The sequence below is a fragment of the Postia placenta genome (assembly GCF_002117355.1).
Source record: "Postia placenta MAD-698-R-SB12 unplaced genomic scaffold POSPLAscaffold_4, whole genome shotgun sequence".
Taxonomy (NCBI): Eukaryota; Fungi; Basidiomycota; class Agaricomycetes; order Polyporales; family Adustoporiaceae; genus Rhodonia; species Rhodonia placenta.
Genome location: NW_020169835.1, coordinates 2420391 through 2437599, shown reverse-complemented (window position 1 = coordinate 2437599; position 17209 = coordinate 2420391). Strand labels below are relative to the sequence as shown.

The window sequence follows — 17209 nt, the reverse complement described above, 5'->3', positions numbered from 1 at the left end:
GAAATATGTCTGACGTGCGCGATCTAGGCATGCCCTCTGTGATCTGTGAGGATGCGGTGAGATCGCTGTGTAGGACTGTCAGGCAAAACAAGGACTGCCCGACTGTAGCGGTGATAGCTTGTCATCGACACAGGTTGAGTTGTTCTCCGGCAACTATCGGCCAGCAATGAACGCAGGAGCTGCTGTTATTGGTCATAGTCCGGGACACGAGGTGGTAGGGTGGCAGAGCATATCGAGGCAAAGTGAACGATGATTAATGGCCGGAGATGAGGTGAGCGACGCATGACAGAAGCGCGGGACGGAACAGCTTGCGGAAATTGAAGTCGGCCTCGATCATACGTCGTCGGAGGCGCCCGATTGGCCCATAGGCATGTGACACTAGGCGGGAGGGTGTGATCATCTGTGACACCCTCTTGAAGGCCGAGAACGTGAGGGCTCCGAGCGCGTTGCCTGTCGTGCACATGGAAAAATGCGAGACTCTGGAAAGTTCGCTTACCACAAATGACGAGGGCTACGCAAAGATTGGAGTCGGCATTAGCATATGACGCAACCTCCTACCTAACTGCCTTCCATTTGTGGTATTCTAGTTGCCTTACCAGGATCCCACTGGTATCTGAACCAGATCGATTGTGTATCTCTTGTGCTTCTACCTCCTCACACGTCATTCGTCCATACACAGTTCTATCTTGAGCAGCATATATAAGCGGACACGTTGCTGAGGGGCTTGCCCGCACTTCTCCCTCTCCCTTCATCTCGTTGTTCCCCGCCATCGCTTCGCGTCTTGCAATCCAATGGTTTCACTGCCGCATATGTCCATCTCGTCGTCCATTCTGCGCCGCCTCCCTTCTGATTTCATATTCATCGCTCAATGCCGGCAACCGCCCCTTTGTAGACTCTCAGAACACGTCCTCAAGAGGCGACCGCCCTTGCTATCGCAGATGGCATCGTTCGCAGGGGTCGGCCGACGAGCTCATCTGTCACGCTCGAGCCACCTAGGCCGTCGAGGAGGGGCTCGCCAGTGATTGGCTCGAAGAGGAGGCTCAGCAAGACTGACTGGGCGGGTCGAGAAGCGGAGACACGCTAAATCTGGACACGGACCGATCGAGGCCTGGCCGATCAACCGAGCGCCCTGATTGGACAGCAAGAGGCTAGGCTCCGCCTGGTTCTCTCTCACCGCTCGTCTTCCCCTCCTCTCAAATACACCATCCGTCATGCTGTCCACCTGCGGAATCATCCTCCTCCCCCTTCAGCCATGCTCGCCATCATCTCATCTTTCCCCCCTTGTGCGGTCGCCTCCTCCTCGACATCGCTCTCATCGCGATCAACGTCTCACAAGCGGCCCAGAGGGCTCTGGAAGGGCCGGAAGGAGTCGCCTCTCGATATGGCAAATCGTCCACACGCTGCTTCTCCAGACTCTACCGGGTCTGTCGTCTCTGGTTCGACCCCTCCCAGCCACGGTGAAGACTCTTTCGACGACGACGACCGCTACAGCACGTCTTCCAATGGCTCAAAACGACGCCGCCGCTCTGGTGCATTTGACTCGTCCTTCGACTTAGATGTCCCTTCTCGGCGGGCCTCGCCCTTCCCTGGCTGTGCGCCTGGCCGGGTCACCCCGCTATCGGACTTCTCCTCCCACCATGTCCCTCCTCGCTCCTCTCCCCGCATCTTAGCTGCCGATCTCGCCTCTAATATGGCTAAATCGACGTCCGCGCCCTACAAAGGCAAGCAGGCAGTCACGGCCGACTATGAGGATTGGGAGAACCTGAAGGAATTATTCTCCCGCGCGATGGATCGCTACGATGGTGAGCATTTGTTCTGCATATTGTTTTCGTCTTCAGCGGCGGTGGGCCTCCTTTGCAAGTAGCATCCATGGCTTTGTATTCTGCATTTTCTTGCCACATGAATTATGCCTATTCGATGTTGCTTTTGTCCAACAGAACAATTCAATCTGTCGGGAGTCCCAAGCGCTGGTATTCGCAAGAGCATGCGAGACGGTGACTGCTTTCGGGCATTGCACGCAGACGAGGTGTCGGATGATACTTCCTCGTCCTCGCCATTTCGGCGCATAACCTGCGCTTCTTCCATCCGCTGGGGATAGCACAGTACCTATTGTTTTGGGAAAGGCGCGATTGTTATCTGCAAACACGGGGCTAGCATAATTCGCGGTTGCTTTCCTTATCGTCAAAGCCGAGTCACACAATTTTTAAAGTATTAATCTACTAATACGTCCCGCTTAACTCCTACCGGTCGACTCGTGAGTGATACCTTAAGAAAGCCACTCAGCACTAAGCGTGCACAGCCGAAACGTAGACAATCTAGAACCATGCAATTCGCCTTTTTTGCTACGGGACTCATCCGATATTTTGTTTGTGATGCTCACGCACTTTTTCATACAGCCGACGACATTACTGAAACACTGCCGCTTCTACGCGCTGTCATTCGTGAATGCCACCGCTTCCTGAAGGCACATCCTGATCCGTCCGTGATATACACTGGCTCTCAACACCTCCGCGACAGCCGCTCCCCAGAAGCCATGACACCGACAGACGAGCGGCTGTCACGAGACTGGGGTCATGATTTCGAATTTCCATCGCATGTCCATGAGCAGCGCCGCCGCACACAGTGAGTTTCGACTTCTCTTGCAGCGGTTGGAATGGATTCTCATCTATCGTGAAGTCACGAGCAGCCGACCGCTTTTCATGCGATCTTTGGCATTGCGCTGTTCTTGATGGGTACAATCATAGCGCAAGACTCGACCGCCGCACTGCCTGGCGAGCCAGACACTCCGTCTGCCTACTGGCTTGCCGCTCTCGATGTTTTCGAGACCGGCGAAAACCTTCCCAGCCGAACATGTGGCAACGATGCGCGCGGGGCCGGCTTCTCCGACCTCGCGGAAGACTGGCGCATGGCCATCGTGTGGGGTCGCACGCTTGTATGCCTCGCAGACGAGAAGGTGGCATACAGCATACAGCTCGCCAAGGAACAGGCGGCAAGTAGTAGCGCCTCCAATGGTAATGACTGCGGGGCGTATTGCTATCTGCCAAGCGCGTCGCCTTTCCCGATGACGGAGCCTGCGTGGCCCGCGGACAGCCCTTTTGCGGCGATCGCGGCAGCGCGCCCACCGGTGTCGCGGCGGATGGGCCTGTACTCGGCGACCGCGCACGATGTGATGGTGCTCGCCATGGACCAGTTCTCGCGCGGGATATTTCACATGCCGCACCCGCACTATCCACAGTCGCACAATCCTGCGTCGTATGCGCACATTCCAGCTTCACCTCACTTACGACCGCGTTCACGGCAGACGTCGATGCACTCCATGAGTCCGCCGTCGCAAGGTCATGGAGACGGGCAAGCGCCTTCCGATCCATTTGCGTCGTTCTCGCGACCGCGCGAGCTCTTCACGATCGCATCGGAGGTGCTGGGTGTAGCCGAGCGGTTACCGGACGGCACGCAGCGCGCGTACTGGGCGAATTGGGCTGAGTCAGTTTTCAAGCAGATGAAGATGGAGGCGGACATGGATGCATGGCGCGGACCGCTGACGGCGGCGCGTGGGCGGAGCTGGCTGGTGATGGGGAGTGCACCGGTGGAGGAACTGGAGCTGGCACTCGAGCGCGGGGACGCGGGGGTGCTGGGCAGCGCCGAGGCGGAGGAGGCGCGCGAGGGGCTCACGATGGCGGTGAGTTTCTTTGAGCGGGCGAAGGGTGCTCAGGATGGCGGGGAGGACGTGGGGCCGCTGCTGGCGGAAGCGCTATTCACGCTGGCGAACCTGACGGAGGACGACAACAAGCGCGAGGAGCTGTATTCGCGTGCACGGCGGGAGGCTGGCGAGCGACTCGCGCAGGAGCTCGGGCTAGACCACGCGGACGACGCGATGGACGAGAGCTGAGCGCCGAGGTACACGTTCGTAATGAAGAATTCTCCGATCGTCTGGGCTGCCCGCAAAACGCCCGCCACTACAAACAGCCGTCGTGCATATCGTCCGCTTCTTTCAATACTCATCTCTGGCCGCCTATCTAGGTTATTGGTCGCACTATTGCAAATGTCTCTCCACTGTGCTACATGATCTGCTGCATAGTTATCACTTTCCGATTCTTGTTTTCTTCCGGGTCCCTCGGCGTCATCTTACATTTATAAGGCACCTCTTGCATGTTGTATCACAATGTTTTGGTCATGGCATCGTTTCTTTGGCTCGACGTGTTGTCTTTTACCTAGCAGCTATAGCGGCAGAGTTCTACGCGCAACATATCATAGTGTAATCCTTCGAGACCGGACTGGGCGCAGACGGCGACCGTTTTAGATTGTATCAATTTCGTAATTGCTGTAGCTTACCCCTGTACGGTCGAGGCCATCAGCCTTTGGCTAATCCTATCGCATGAGACGTCCGGGAACGAGCGATGCAGAACTATGGATTGTCACTGTGAGGTCTGGATGTCGCTCTGGCCGCGGCCCATTTGCAAACATGACAGTGGCTAACCCGCATTACTTGTCTCATATCTCGGTTCGCGCATGCGCGTTAACAGCCTCAGTACAAACCTGGTTACCGTTTCTTTGGTTTCCCTTGCATCAATTACACATAAAGACAATCAGGACAACAGGCTCATGTATAGACTTGGGAGTGGCAGCTGCATTGTGGTTCCGAGTCCTTTTTCGCTGTTGATTCCGGATATTACCCAATATGGAAGTTTGTGTAAGCGCCGAGTCGTTTCTGGCTTCATCTGAATCATTATGTCCCTTCACCGTTCATACGACCATTTGTTTGTAAAGGCCTCGTTCTCATCAAATATAGACGGAAAAAACCCCGTCACCAAAGCATTGAGGTCCTACAGCAGTCACATCTAGCAGGAGCAAACAGCCACTCCGACTGGATTATACTCTGTCGACGTCAAATACTGGAACATGATTCGTGCTGTCTCATGTCAAGCAGACATGTGCAGCGAATAAATCAATGTCAGGCCCGACCTGGGATACCCGTGCAACTACAGACGGAACAAGTCAGTACTTGGTCCTTGTTTGCAGGTCGCGAAAGCTTCCAATTCGGATCACAGAGCTACGTCAGTGTTGTTGCGTGATCGACAATCTGACCCATAATCGTCGCACAATAGCCCAAGTGTTTTCCCTGAACTCGCGAGGCGTTGCTCATCCCTCGTCCATCTGGAGTGCCGCCAAGTCCTCTCTCTGCACAAGCCGGGCATGGTCATAGCGCTGTAACCGGCATCGCATTACAATTGCAGGATCGGCGAATCTGCATGCAACAAGGCGCCATTGTCTGTCTCTTGATCACCACGCGGCTTATGCCGATCCTGGCATTCATGATTATCCCAGACAGATCGCTTGTTGCCCACTTTCTCTTGCAGAACCCCCACTCCAAATGATGCCTCAATTCAGCTTGACGCTCGCGGCGACTGGCACAGGAGTGCAAGCTGGTTATGCTCGACTACCTCATGAACTCTGTGTCCACATCATTGGCTTCCTCTCGCATGACATCGCAGCTCTCAGATGCTGTAGCCTCGTTTGCCATGCGTGGACGCCGATCGTCTACCGCCGACTGTTCTACACTGTAGAAGTACCGACATCATTAAACCCAATCGTGGGGTTTCTATGCTTTAACCCCGTTCCAGCGTCCTTTGTCCGGCACCTGGTCCTGTGGTCGGGCCGCGCAGTCGACAATCTCACCATGACACCCAATGTGAACTGCGTGTCTATCTACGGCTTGTCTGGAACATTGCCGCTGTTAAGCCAGCAACCGTCATTCCCCTCGGTGAGGAGGCTGATCCTTGGATACAGCGAGATATGGCCGGACGACTTCGAGCGCATCTTCGTGCTGTTCCCAAATGTGACAAGGCTGGAGCTGAAGTACGTCACAGGTCCGGACGACTTGTACCAGGACTCATGTAGAGACGAGGCTGGGCGTGGCAGCCAAGTCCTGAAGGACTTAAGAGTGCGCGCAACGGACAACCACATCACATTCTGGCTGGCGCGGCGCATGGTGGTTCGCAGGGTGACAAATCTGGAGCTAGAGATCTCGACGGATTCACAGGCGATCTGGCTGTTCCACCTGATGCGGATCGATCGCGGTCCTCGCCATTTGTTCTTGTCGTTCCCAGATATCATTGATAACGACTGTGACTTCTGTACGCGTTAATCGTCTTCCGCTGCTCCTGCCACGTCTGACTGAATCTACCAGGCGAAAGTCTTTTGAAGGGGGAGGTTCCTGCCAACGCCAGGCTGTCCTCGCTTCGCCTCCATTGTGATTACGACGAGGACTGGTCCGCGATGCCCCGCAAGTCCGACCCGATCCTGATCATGCTCAGGAAGGTACGCCATGTGCCGCTCAGGACGGTTCATATTCGTGTGATCCTGTACTCCAAGCGACCGAGCGAGTTCAATACTGCTCATTCAAAGGCAACATGGGCTCGTCTCGGCAAACGGCTCGGTGGTCTTTCGCCCGAAGAGCCGGCCACTGTGTCTGTGGAGCTTGTGATACAAAACACTGCAGGATGGCCGTCGTGGAAGAATGCGGCCGCAGCGCTGGTTGAGTCGTCTCTGGGCATAGCGCCGACTACTGGCGTTCACGTCAACGTTCAGTGCATTTGACCAACTGTCGAGAGCGGAGACAACAACGATATCGTAATGCCACAAGCTCAAACGGTCGTGGGCTGCCCTTGCGTATGATGCCCTCAAGCCCGGTCTTCACCTGCCCAACAATCGCATCACATAGCAGGGCTTCGTACTGCGGCTTACCCTCGATGACAACCCTCGCCTAGTGGGGCACTCCTTGATGTTTCACCGCTCACCAACCATTGCGCAGAACATCGCGGTCTATCGCAGCGAATGTTATTCATTTGTGAAGATATTCATGGTCAAACGCGATAGCATAAGCTACCGGCCCCGAGCGCTGCATGCTTTCATACGTATCTGTACTTTGTTGCTGCATGACTCATTTCTAGCATTGTATGACGCGTTCAAAAGTTCAATCCATCACGTTCCACCAAATTACGAGGCTAGCCCTGGCACCCCTCGTCGACCGATCCTGGCCTTGTCTTCCCACCGGTACATGAAATGATCGAAGGCGGTCGAAGTCGCCTGAGGCCACATAGTTGAGTAAAGCCCCGGCCTGTAAACCTCGCTACGACCTGGCTCGACACGCCGACATGGTCCGAGACCCGTCTATAGACCGTGCCTAGACTTTGCCCTCCACGTGCGCCCTACCTTCTGCGAGACCCTGCCAGGTGACATGCATGCATAAGTAGCTCATAGCTGGACAAATGTTCCGATAGTTCCTTCGTCGCAAGTCCTTCAGCATTAAAGTAAGTGCGCTGTTTAGTCCAATCGAAGGCGACTGACGCTCGATGAAGCCTGGAACTTAATCCGGAATGCCTAGCAAGCTGTGCTCTATCGTCGAACTGTCTCCTGAGATCCAGGATATGATTCTGGATCATCTATGGGACGACAAGGCAGCACTTAACGCCTGCAGCCTTGTATGCAGTGCATGGCTCGTGACGACCCGCTATCATTTGTTTGACAGCGTATCCGTCACTCACTGGGATAGACGCGTGCAAGAGCGTTCACGACTCCACTTCGAGCAAAATCCTCGCGTTGCTGCTCATGTTCGCCACTTGACAACCACCGATCTTGAGATGGCCCTGTACCTCCTGTGGTCGATGCGTGGTGTCGAACACCTGACAATAGCCGCAGGAGGCCGTTCATGTGCACTTCGGCTTCCATCACAGTTGATATCCGTGGAGCCATGCACCGTCTTTTCTGCGGTCAAAGTACTCGAGGCTCGTTGCACCACCATCGAAGGGCCGGACTTAGTGCACATCCCAGTCACATTTCCCAATCTGTCGACGTTGCATATTAGCGGCATCACTCACATAGAAGATAACGATACATTCCGCGCGCCTCCCTCTGGATACCATCCTTCACAGCGCGGCATCAAACTCGAGATCTGCCAGATGAATGTCGATACCATCACGCGGATCCTCCAGGATGTTCGGTTGTGGCAACTCTCATGTATATGTATCCCCATCATCCTTATAGACAAGGCGGATGTCGATATTTTCGCAGAACTCGCAAGGCGCCTCGAGTCTTGCACAATGAATATTGTATGCAAGTGAGGTTATTTCCAGAAGTGTGTAAGTGTGTAAAAAATTATGAACGCTGTCGATGTGTGCTGATATATTTTCTCAGTAACGGGGCATTCCATCCGAAAGGTTCATTATCCGCCGTTTCAAGTGCAACCTGCCCCGCCCATCATCATATGTAGAGATAAATTGGACTCATAGTACAGTTTAATAGCAGCGCATGCAAGGCTTTAGCTATTCCACTTCGTCCGCATCACGTCCCAAAAGAAATTTATGATCTTGCGAAGCTTGTCTTCACGACTGAGATTCAATGGCGACGTCTTCGTCATGCTGAACTGCTGTTGCCGTCAGTTCCTCCGCTTTTTGTTCAATATCTGAATCGGAGAGGGAAAACTTGTCACAGCAACCGAGCACAGGAATCTCAGTGGTACTACTGGTACAACACAACTTCTGAGGCGCTGAGCGACCACGTGACACGGCTTTTCAACTCGGAGTTCAATATTCAATGTCGCCACAACTGGCTATTGCGCAGAATAAGAACCACAATATTGCATGTTCATTTTGGAACGATTCTGTTTGTAGTCAAAGCTATACGGTAGGTGACTCATGCCGACTGGCTCTCAATTCCGAAATCGTCTTACCGTAGATCATTGATCACCCGCAGGTTCACGGCGACGAAGCAGACAAAGGAAACAGAAGACCACAGAACAAAAGACCCTCCCTTATCTAGACCGTCTGGCACGCGGTGAATCAGCGCGTCAATCAGCGAGGGTGGCTCTGAAGCTGAGATCGTTTCCCGCAAACAGTATTACCCTTGTTCTCCGACGGTCAGCTGAAGTAATCAGTGAACTGTGGCAAAACACTCCACACATATAAGACCTCAGTGAATATGTGAGTCCGTGCTTGATTCCCCTTCTCATCATGCCGGGCACTCATTCTCGTGAACCGGCCAAGCCCTCTGGCGGCAAGACTCCTGAGCAATCAAGTTCTTCGCGGACTCCCCCGAGGACATCTGCTCCGGATCTCGAAAAACACTTCAAAGATTTTGGATCGACGCCTCGTACCGCTAAGGTAGCCTCTCAGCACGAGCACTGCAGCTCAATGATATTCAGGGAAGACAGCCCTTCCAATATACCGCAGACGGCTGAACAAGGATATGGGTGGAAGACATGTCGAGGTCCCACTGGCCAAATTCAAACAATTGATTCCCTGGAAAACACTGACAAAGGAGGTCCTCGAAAAAATAGCCGCTCTCGAATTCAACGAAAAAGTCTTCAAGGGACGTGAGACGGACATGTATGATCACTTCGCAAGTATCGCACTATCTTGTGATATAGTGACTTTTCTGATCTATCTGCAGTGCGACGTGGCTCAGAATATTCTGGATACTTGTTATGACACCCAACTCAAGCTTGCATCACCATCCGGGCAGCACAAGCTTGTCGCCAAAGTCACCGGTAGTCGAACAGACCCAAATATTGCCGATGGCGGTACCGGAAAGAAGCCAGATGTCATTCTATATCCAGACACACCGAAAGCCTCTGACCAACACGATCGTAAGAAACGAGGGCTTCCTAAATCCGCCGAAGGGGATCACGAAATGGAGGGCAAGGACCAGAAGCAAACCCTCGTACAGGTGGACGATGCAGCGGTGACAGTCCAGCCAGACTTCCGTGCGAACACGTCCTGGGCATGGGCATCGCTAATAATTGAGTTCAAAGCCGGCAAGAAGGCCGACAGTCACCCTTTTGGATTCCCTTGAACGAGGAGGATGAGCAAGGAGCTACAGACTCGAGACCCTTCGAGAGTGGCGCCGATGGCGCTGCTGAGGCAAGGGGCCAAATCATCGAGTACGCAACCGAAGTTATGCGGAACCAACCTCGCCTTTTCTGTTTTATGACTGTCGTGGCCGGCTGCCATGCTCGCTTCCTTCGATGGGACCGATGGGGAGCGATCGTTTCGGAGTCATTCAACTTCGTCAGGAACAAAGAAATCATGTTCGAGTTCCTATACAATTACGGCGCCATGACTCAGGCCGAACGAGGCTACGATCCGAAGGTGATACCTGCAACTGACAGCGAGATACGAGAAATGATGGCTTGGAAAACCACAATCATGAGGGACGAAGGGAAGAGGCTGTCGAGTTACCAAGAGAAGTGCTTTGACGAAGCGATGTCCGGCAAATGGTCTATCTGCAAAGTCTTTGTCCCAAAAGAAGATATCATACCTCCAGCGGACCTGGGACCCAAGGAGACAGATCATGCATCTGCCGCGCTGGAGGTCGCTGATGATGCCCGGAACGCCGCTGATAACCCCTTAGCCGGGTTAGAGTTGATCGTTGGAAGGCCACTGCATGCCAGTCGCTCTTTGATAGACCGGTCGACGAAAGCTCACGTCGCCTATGACATGAAGAACAACCGATTGGTCTTCATGAAAACCTCGTGGCGTGCTGAGTCCACGAAGGTACCAGCAGAGCGCGATACATACATTCATCTCTGGAGTCACGGTGTTCGACACATTGCCAGACCTGTCAGCGCCGGAGATGTCAGCAGTGACGGCGTCTTACAGCGTACACTGACGCAGACTTATGCCAAGCGCGAGCAGACCGCCGTCGGCCGCATTCACTATCGGCTGGTTATAGATGAGGTATACGAGCCTATGGAGACATACTTACATCCGTATGAAATGGTAGTAGTGCTGAGCGGCGCGTTGATTGGTAAGTCCTTAACCGTGATATTCTTGTGTTGTCGCGAGAATGACGTTAATTTTTTCCAGCCCATGAAGATGCTTGGACCAAAGCACACGTCCTCCATCGTGATATCAGCGTTAACAACGTTATGATTAAACGAACTGGTCCTGAACAAGGTCAAGTTATCGGCATCTTAATCGATTGGGACCTATGCAAGCACGAAAAGGATATCGAGAAGGGAGTTACTCAGGCCTCTCGCTCTGTGAGCACCAAAACCTGGGCACCGTCTAGCTTGACCACGCTAATTTCTCATGTCGCAGGGTACCTGGCAGTTCATGTCCGCGTTGCTGCTGGTTTTCCCTAAGAAAGTTCATCGGCTCTCAGACGACCTGGAGTCCTTTGTACACCTCTTGCACTGGCTAATTCGCAAACGGTAGCCTCACAATCTCTCGTGGTGTAAGTTGGATGTCCAAAAGATTGCAAGCACGAATTACGATGATTTCACGCCCTCGGCGGACGGCCCAGACAGGGGGGGGGGGAAAGGACAAGTATGTGGGGATACTTCAAGGGTCATTGACTTTCGGTGAATGTGCGAATCCTGACTTGCAACGCTTGGCGAAGGAGGCCTCCGACATATGCCGTGACCACTATCAAGCGACCGAGGACGAGAGGCTCGAGCTGCATTCCCGGTACACAGTTTCTCCGCCATCCGAGGGTATCCCTTCCGTACCTGGCGACGCGCGAAAATCCATATCAGACACCCGTCCTGAGAAGCAGCTTCGCAACGTTCGCCGGCTTGGGCCGCAGCCGCAGCAAAAAATCTACTCAGTGAAGACGTTATCACAACATGACTACCTCTTCAACGCGTTTGCTGAAGCTCTTCAGATGGATATAGAGCACTGGCCAGCGGCAGACAAGTATGCGGAAAGCCAGTTCAAGACATCGACGAACGGGACATTGCGATCAAATACCTCGACCATTGAAAGCCAGAGTGGTTTTTTTTTTTTTTTTTTTAATATCCAGTTTTATATCCGCTTGAGGGCTTCACCCTATGTCGGATAATACCTGCGAGTACACTGCGTAGCTGGAGAGGTAATATCGATGGGCTGTCCGGTAGCATGGAGTAGTTGGAGCGCGAGCGAGCTTTCGAACGTGGTTCGACGTGGTGGTAGATGAGGGCGTCTCGCGGGTCAGCTTATCAAAGGGCCGGGTGAGGGCGTAATGTAAGGCATGGGCGCAGGGTGAGGTAAGAGTAAGTGTGTGTAGGTAGTGGATTAAGAAATGTATAGTAAAAGGAAGTCCTGTGATGGCGGAATGCGTACGTTCAAGACGTAGTGGGAATGCTCGGAGCATTCGTCCGGTATGGGGAAGCTATCATACTTCGACGCAGAGTCAGTGGGAATTCGTGCGGTCGTTCCGTCCGGCCGCGAAGCGGCCGGTCGCTTTGATGTAGTCGAAGAGGTGCGGTAGAGCATTGGGGTCGCTGAGCAATGTGCGTAGTTGCAGGTTCGAAGGAGGGAAGGCTCGTCGGAGTGGGGCGCGCGCGCGTTTCCAGTTCGGGCACCGAAGCAGGAAGTGGATCACTGTCTCGTCGTCTGTGCCGCAGGAGCACCGCGCTGAGTCGGCCTTGCCAAGTCGGAACAGGTGTTTGTTGAGGGGGGCGTGTCCGGAACGCAACTGTATGAGGAGGCTAGTCTGTTTCTTCGGGAGGATGCCTGCAAGTTTAAGGAACTTGTTCGAGGGGAGAGAGGGGTCGATTCGGCGAAGTCTGTCGCAGCGGGGGGATGTTTTCCAACGAGCGAGAGCGTCTCGTTTGAGATCAGCCGTCCTGTTCTGCTTCAGGGCAGCGACACTCATGGGCAGCGATTTACGGAGTATGCGGGGCAGCGCTGTCATGCGAGGGGGGTCAGGCCTCTGACGTGCTGCCATTTTCGCTTGGTGATCAACTGCCTCGTTTCCCGGGACGCCGACATGGCTGGGAATCCATCGTAACGTGAGACGTGCGCGGGGGTGGCATCTGAACAGGTGGTCAATCTGTTGGTGTACTATGTCCGTCAAGTGGTGCCCCGGCCGTGCGTGAGTGTTGCCGGTTGCTAACAGTGCTGCCTTGTTGTCAACAAAAGCGGACACTCTACGCACATTGCGCTCCTGTCGTACCAGCTCTAGTCCCAGCGCAAGTCCGACGTTCTCGCCGTCGAACACAATGTGCTCAGCGCTGCTTCCAAGATACTTCCGCATGGTAGCCTTGTGCTCGTCATTCTTCTCCAGAACCGCTGCTGCGCCAACTCCTCCATCAATCAGAGATCCATCCGTCCAGATTTTGTGGCCATCCCGGCACGATTCCGCCTCCGCTACCGCTTTCTCCACACTGGGTGCGATGTGCACCCTGAATCGCGGCTCCCAATTTGGGCTGAGTCGTGTGGGATTGATCGTTTCGGTCCGGTCGGGGTCAATGTTGAATATCCGGAAGATATGGTGCAGAGCTGTACGATGTCGTTTGACAAGACATCGTGCAGTCTTCTTCGCCACGGCACTCATTGGGTTGCTTGGGTGGAGGGTCGCGAGTCGCAGCGCAGAGCGTGCGACAATTCTATCGATGAGTAGATCTAGTGGTAGTAGGTCAGCATGTGCGTCAAGAAGATCTGTTGCAGTGGAGCGCAGGGCTCCGAGGCTCTGCATAGCTACCTGGCGTTGTACGCCTATCAGCTTCCGGACATGCTGTGACGGACGCCGTTCATTTGCCGTGCCGGTGAGGGAGGGAGCACACCAGACGTCAGCAGCATAGAGCATACGTGGGACTGCGACCGATAAGTACAGTTGACGCGAGAAACGGAGGGGCATGCCCTGTGTCGGTTTCGACAGGCGTCGCAGTTGAGCTGCCCAGAATTGACCTTTGCCAAGGGCATAAGCTGCGTGTTCTTTGAACCGCAACTCTTGATCGAGAATGACTCCTATGTATTTGTGGGAGGCCGAAGGTGTGATCTGTTGTCCTGCAATGGCTGCGATGGGTCGGGTTGTTGGATGTGTTCGAGTTGGGTGGCCTGTTGATCTTTCTCGTTTCCTCGTTAGATCTAAAAGGCCAGTCTTTGTGAGTTCAAATTGGACATTGTGCTCGCGAGCGTAGTGTAACGCGCCATTGGGGCGCGTCATCATTTGATCAAGTTTGCGATGCGTGTCTTCAAAGGTTTTGGCTTCAGCGAGGAACGTGGAGTCATCAACGAACCTGGACGTTCCCTCGCCTTTGTCAGTGTGTGCAAGTTCGGTCATACGTGCATTGTAAAAATGGTGAAATATTACCGACAGGGGACATCCCTGGTCAAGTCCACTCTCAATTGCGTATGGTTCCGTGGTGAAATCGTCGAAAGCAATGGTGGTCGTGCGTCCCTTGAGCTTCCTGTAGACCCAGTCTGTGAGCTCCTTCGGAACACCCTTCATGCGCATGTCATGTATTAGTCGGTCGGGAACAACGCTAGGAAAAGCGGATTTGATGTCAAGAAACATGATGGACATTACGTTACCTCGGCGCCAAGCAGATTTGACTTTGTGGACAAGGAGATGGAGTGCATCTGTCGTGGTTCTGCCCGGACGACCTCCAAATTGGGTCGGTGGTAAGAGGTCATTCGACTCGGCTCCATAGACAAGGGACTCTGCAACACATGCTGACAGGATTTTGCTGAGTGTGTCGAGGAGCGCAATTGGACGATAAGCTTTAGTGACGCGGTAGTCTGGCCGGCCAGGTTTTCGAATCACGATTGTCTTTGAAATCTTCCATGCATTGGGATAGTGCTTGAGCGTGAACGTGCCTCGGAAGATTGGGCCTAAGTGGGGAGTCAACAGATCACTGGTTTCCTTGAAGAAAGCATTAACAACTCCATTAGGACCGGGAGCTTTGAAGGGAGCTAAGCGTCCAATGTTGCGGGCAATCTGTGAGTCTGTGATTGCCTGCCAATGGAATGCGGGTTCAGGATAGTCAATGTCAGGGTCAATATTCAAAATGTTCGCAGGAGGAGGGGGAATGAAAAAGCCTCCGTAGAACGCCTTGCCTTTCTGGCTGTTCTCAGAAAGATCTTCGATACCTTGTCCAATGTCAGCCTGCAGTGTTGGGACCCGCGCTCTGCTGGAGTCAGAGCCCTCATGCCCGAGGTACCTGTTAGCTATCCAGATGCTATCAGGGTCAATTTCTTCCACAAACTGTAGCCAGTGGTGTCGCTTTTGCTTCTCAATGTCCTCTTTGTATTGGTTCCGGAGTGAGCGTAGGTGAGTATGGCTAGGGTGAGTCAGATCGCCGCGGTGCTGTCCCGTTAGGCGACCTACACGATTTACTTCCTTACGCTTGCTTGCCAAGTCGTCGGTCCACCACCGTCGGGCATGGGGAGATGGGCGCACTTTCGGAACATGCTTCTCGACGAGGGAAGTAATGAGGTCAGTAATTGCCTGTAGCTTACTTGTCATATGGTCAATATCGCGTAGGGCCTGCGGAGGCTCAATGTCCAAAAGGCGCCCAGCTAAGTCATTACGGAGTGCCGTCCAGTCAACTTTACGAAAGTTGTATCGCACCTCTGGGGCAGGGGGGGTCATCGCAAAGTCCATGACTGTGATTATCGGGTAGTGGTCAGTGCATGCAGGACGTAGCGCAGGATGAGAGCTGCAATGAATGATGTTCTCCACCAACGTCGAGCTCCCGAACACATTGTCAGGCCGTGTCTCATTCTTTGTTCGGGATGCGCATAGCGTCGGGAGGTACCGAGGGAGGATCATGAGTAAATCTAGGTTTGATACTGTGTTAATAAGGAGTTCTGCAGAAGAGAGATTGGATGCTGTGAATAGGTGGGAATTCCGAGGCTCGTCCCAGACCGGCGAGTGACGGTTGAAGTCGCCGAGCCATATAATGTGGGTCCTTCTCCGATTTCTATTGCTCTTCATGTGCTTCTTGGTCTCCGTTGCAAGTAGGCGTAGGGTGTCGGAGTGTTTCTGGTCATTGTATATGTTGTACACATACAGAGTGTCAGTGTCAGTGGTGACACGGATAGCAGTTAGATCAGTAGACGAAACAGGTATAGGCTCCCAGGTATTGGAAGACATAGTCTGATTGTTTACCAGGAGAACGGACCGCGCAGGCTTGTCACCGTCTTTGTGACCGGGTGGGTAAACCACTGTCCAATGGCGTCCGGAGCGGGTGTTGCGGAGATGGTCAAAGTAGGGTTCTTGAAGAGCGAGAACGTCAATCGAAGATGGGTGTAGGTTGTTGAGCAGGTCCAGCTGGGATATTAAGGAGGTGTTTAAGTTCTGCTGCCAAATGCGAAGTCGGCCGTCTGCGGACGGCACGTCGGGAAGGGCAAAACGGTTGCCAAGCATTAGGTCAAGGAGGTGTGAGCATCACTGTCGTTGTCGTTCTGTAGTTCGGGAGTCTGCCGACGGGCACGGTCGCCCCAGCCATTGTCTCGCTGTCTGCCACTCACCAAGGAGTAGCAGTCGAGGGTCGCTTGATAAGTCCTGCCAGCCGTCGCTGCTGCCGCATGGGCTTTTTGTGATGGGCGACTCACCGGGGGATCTTTCCTGCGCTGTTGTGAGCTGCCTTGAGTGATCAAGGATGGTTGCAGTCGTTGGCTCATCGTGGGCTTTTCAGCAAGCGGTGTGGGTTCATTCGTAGGCAGGTTCTCCTGTTCAATCTCGTACTGTGGTTGGTTAGCATTGGTTTCCCATGTGCGAGGATCGGAGGTAGGGTAATAACAGTACTCATCCTCTGGGCGGTTTCGAGCAAAGGTGGCGTATTTAGCCCGGAAAGTGGGGCATGCGCAATCCCATGCTCCATGTCCTGCTGCCTCGCAGTTGACACAGTATCTGTCTTCGCGTGATCGCACCGTGCATTCGGCTGTGCGATGTTCCTTACCGCATGTCCCGCAAGTGTCTCGCTCTTTTGGACAATCTGCCGCGAGGTGGTTTGATCCTATCTGGTGGCATCGTAGGCAATGCCTTGGTTCGGGGAGTAGTTTACGAGCCCATACACGTTTACCTTCGACGATTAGTCCATCACGTATGGCTGTGTTAGCATCCTCAGGGGAGCCAAACGACATGAACAGATGCGCAACAGCTTGGAAGGGGCGTCGTCGGTTGGTTGGCTTGAGCCATCGGGTGGCTTGAATGGCGTGCGCCATGAGTGCGGAGTCAGTCTCAATTTTTCGGACCTCATGCTCGCTAGAAGGGTCAAAGTCAGTAGATACGAACTCAACGATGATGGGGTATTTGTTGCCTTTGGCAACACTGTTCCCGCCATCATAGAAAGAGATGAATTTGGGCATTACATCCCGTTCACGGAGCCAACTCGCTGCCTCGGCAGTGTTCATTTCAAATATAACTCCCCCATTCCTCAACCGGCGTGCACTGCGGAAAACTACACCGCCTTCAGGTGCGTCAGCACCATCTTCCCCCATTTGCT

The 17209-nt window shown here is 53.7% G+C and overlaps 5 protein-coding genes across 5 annotated transcripts; 3 read left to right on the top strand and 2 right to left on the bottom strand.

Annotated features, from left to right (window-relative positions):
- Nucleotides 1-1690: 1690 nt before the first annotated feature.
- On the top strand, nt 1691-3886 carry POSPLADRAFT_1045570 (hypothetical protein; the record flags this gene model as incomplete). The annotated part of the gene is made up of 4 exons (XM_024478798.1): nt 1691-1802; nt 2397-2622; nt 2677-2970; nt 3046-3886. The coding sequence occupies 4 exons, from the start codon at nt 1691-1693 to the stop codon at nt 3884-3886; spliced, it is 1473 nt and encodes a 490-aa protein (XP_024341350.1).
- A 1059-nt stretch (nt 3887-4945) lies between these two features.
- On the top strand, nt 4946-6594 carry POSPLADRAFT_1138616 (hypothetical protein; the record flags this gene model as incomplete). Its single annotated transcript, XM_024484930.1, has 5 exons — nt 4946-4995; nt 5323-5730; nt 5785-6131; nt 6185-6315; nt 6403-6594. 5 exons carry the CDS (start codon nt 4946-4948, stop codon nt 6592-6594), a joined length of 1128 nt encoding a protein of 375 aa, XP_024341349.1.
- Nucleotides 6595-9005: 2411 nt separating this feature from the next.
- Nucleotides 9006-11210, top strand: POSPLADRAFT_1055173 (hypothetical protein; the record flags this gene model as incomplete). The annotated part of the gene is made up of 6 exons (XM_024480609.1): nt 9006-9144; nt 9197-9367; nt 9422-9757; nt 9814-10800; nt 10860-11035; nt 11094-11210. 6 exons carry the CDS (start codon nt 9006-9008, stop codon nt 11208-11210), a joined length of 1926 nt encoding a protein of 641 aa, XP_024341348.1.
- Nucleotides 11211-12192: 982 nt separating this feature from the next.
- On the bottom strand, nt 12193-12420 carry POSPLADRAFT_1103753 (hypothetical protein; the record flags this gene model as incomplete). Its single annotated transcript, XM_024483248.1, has 1 exon — nt 12193-12420. A coding segment is annotated over one exon (228 nt), but the record flags the coding sequence as incomplete, so codon positions are not given.
- Nucleotides 12421-16472: 4052 nt separating this feature from the next.
- POSPLADRAFT_1083670 (hypothetical protein) lies at nt 16473-17105 on the bottom strand (the record flags this gene model as incomplete). The annotated part of the gene is made up of 1 exon (XM_024483018.1): nt 16473-17105. A coding segment is annotated over one exon (633 nt), but the record flags the coding sequence as incomplete, so codon positions are not given.
- Between the last annotated feature and the right edge of the window lie 104 nt (nt 17106-17209).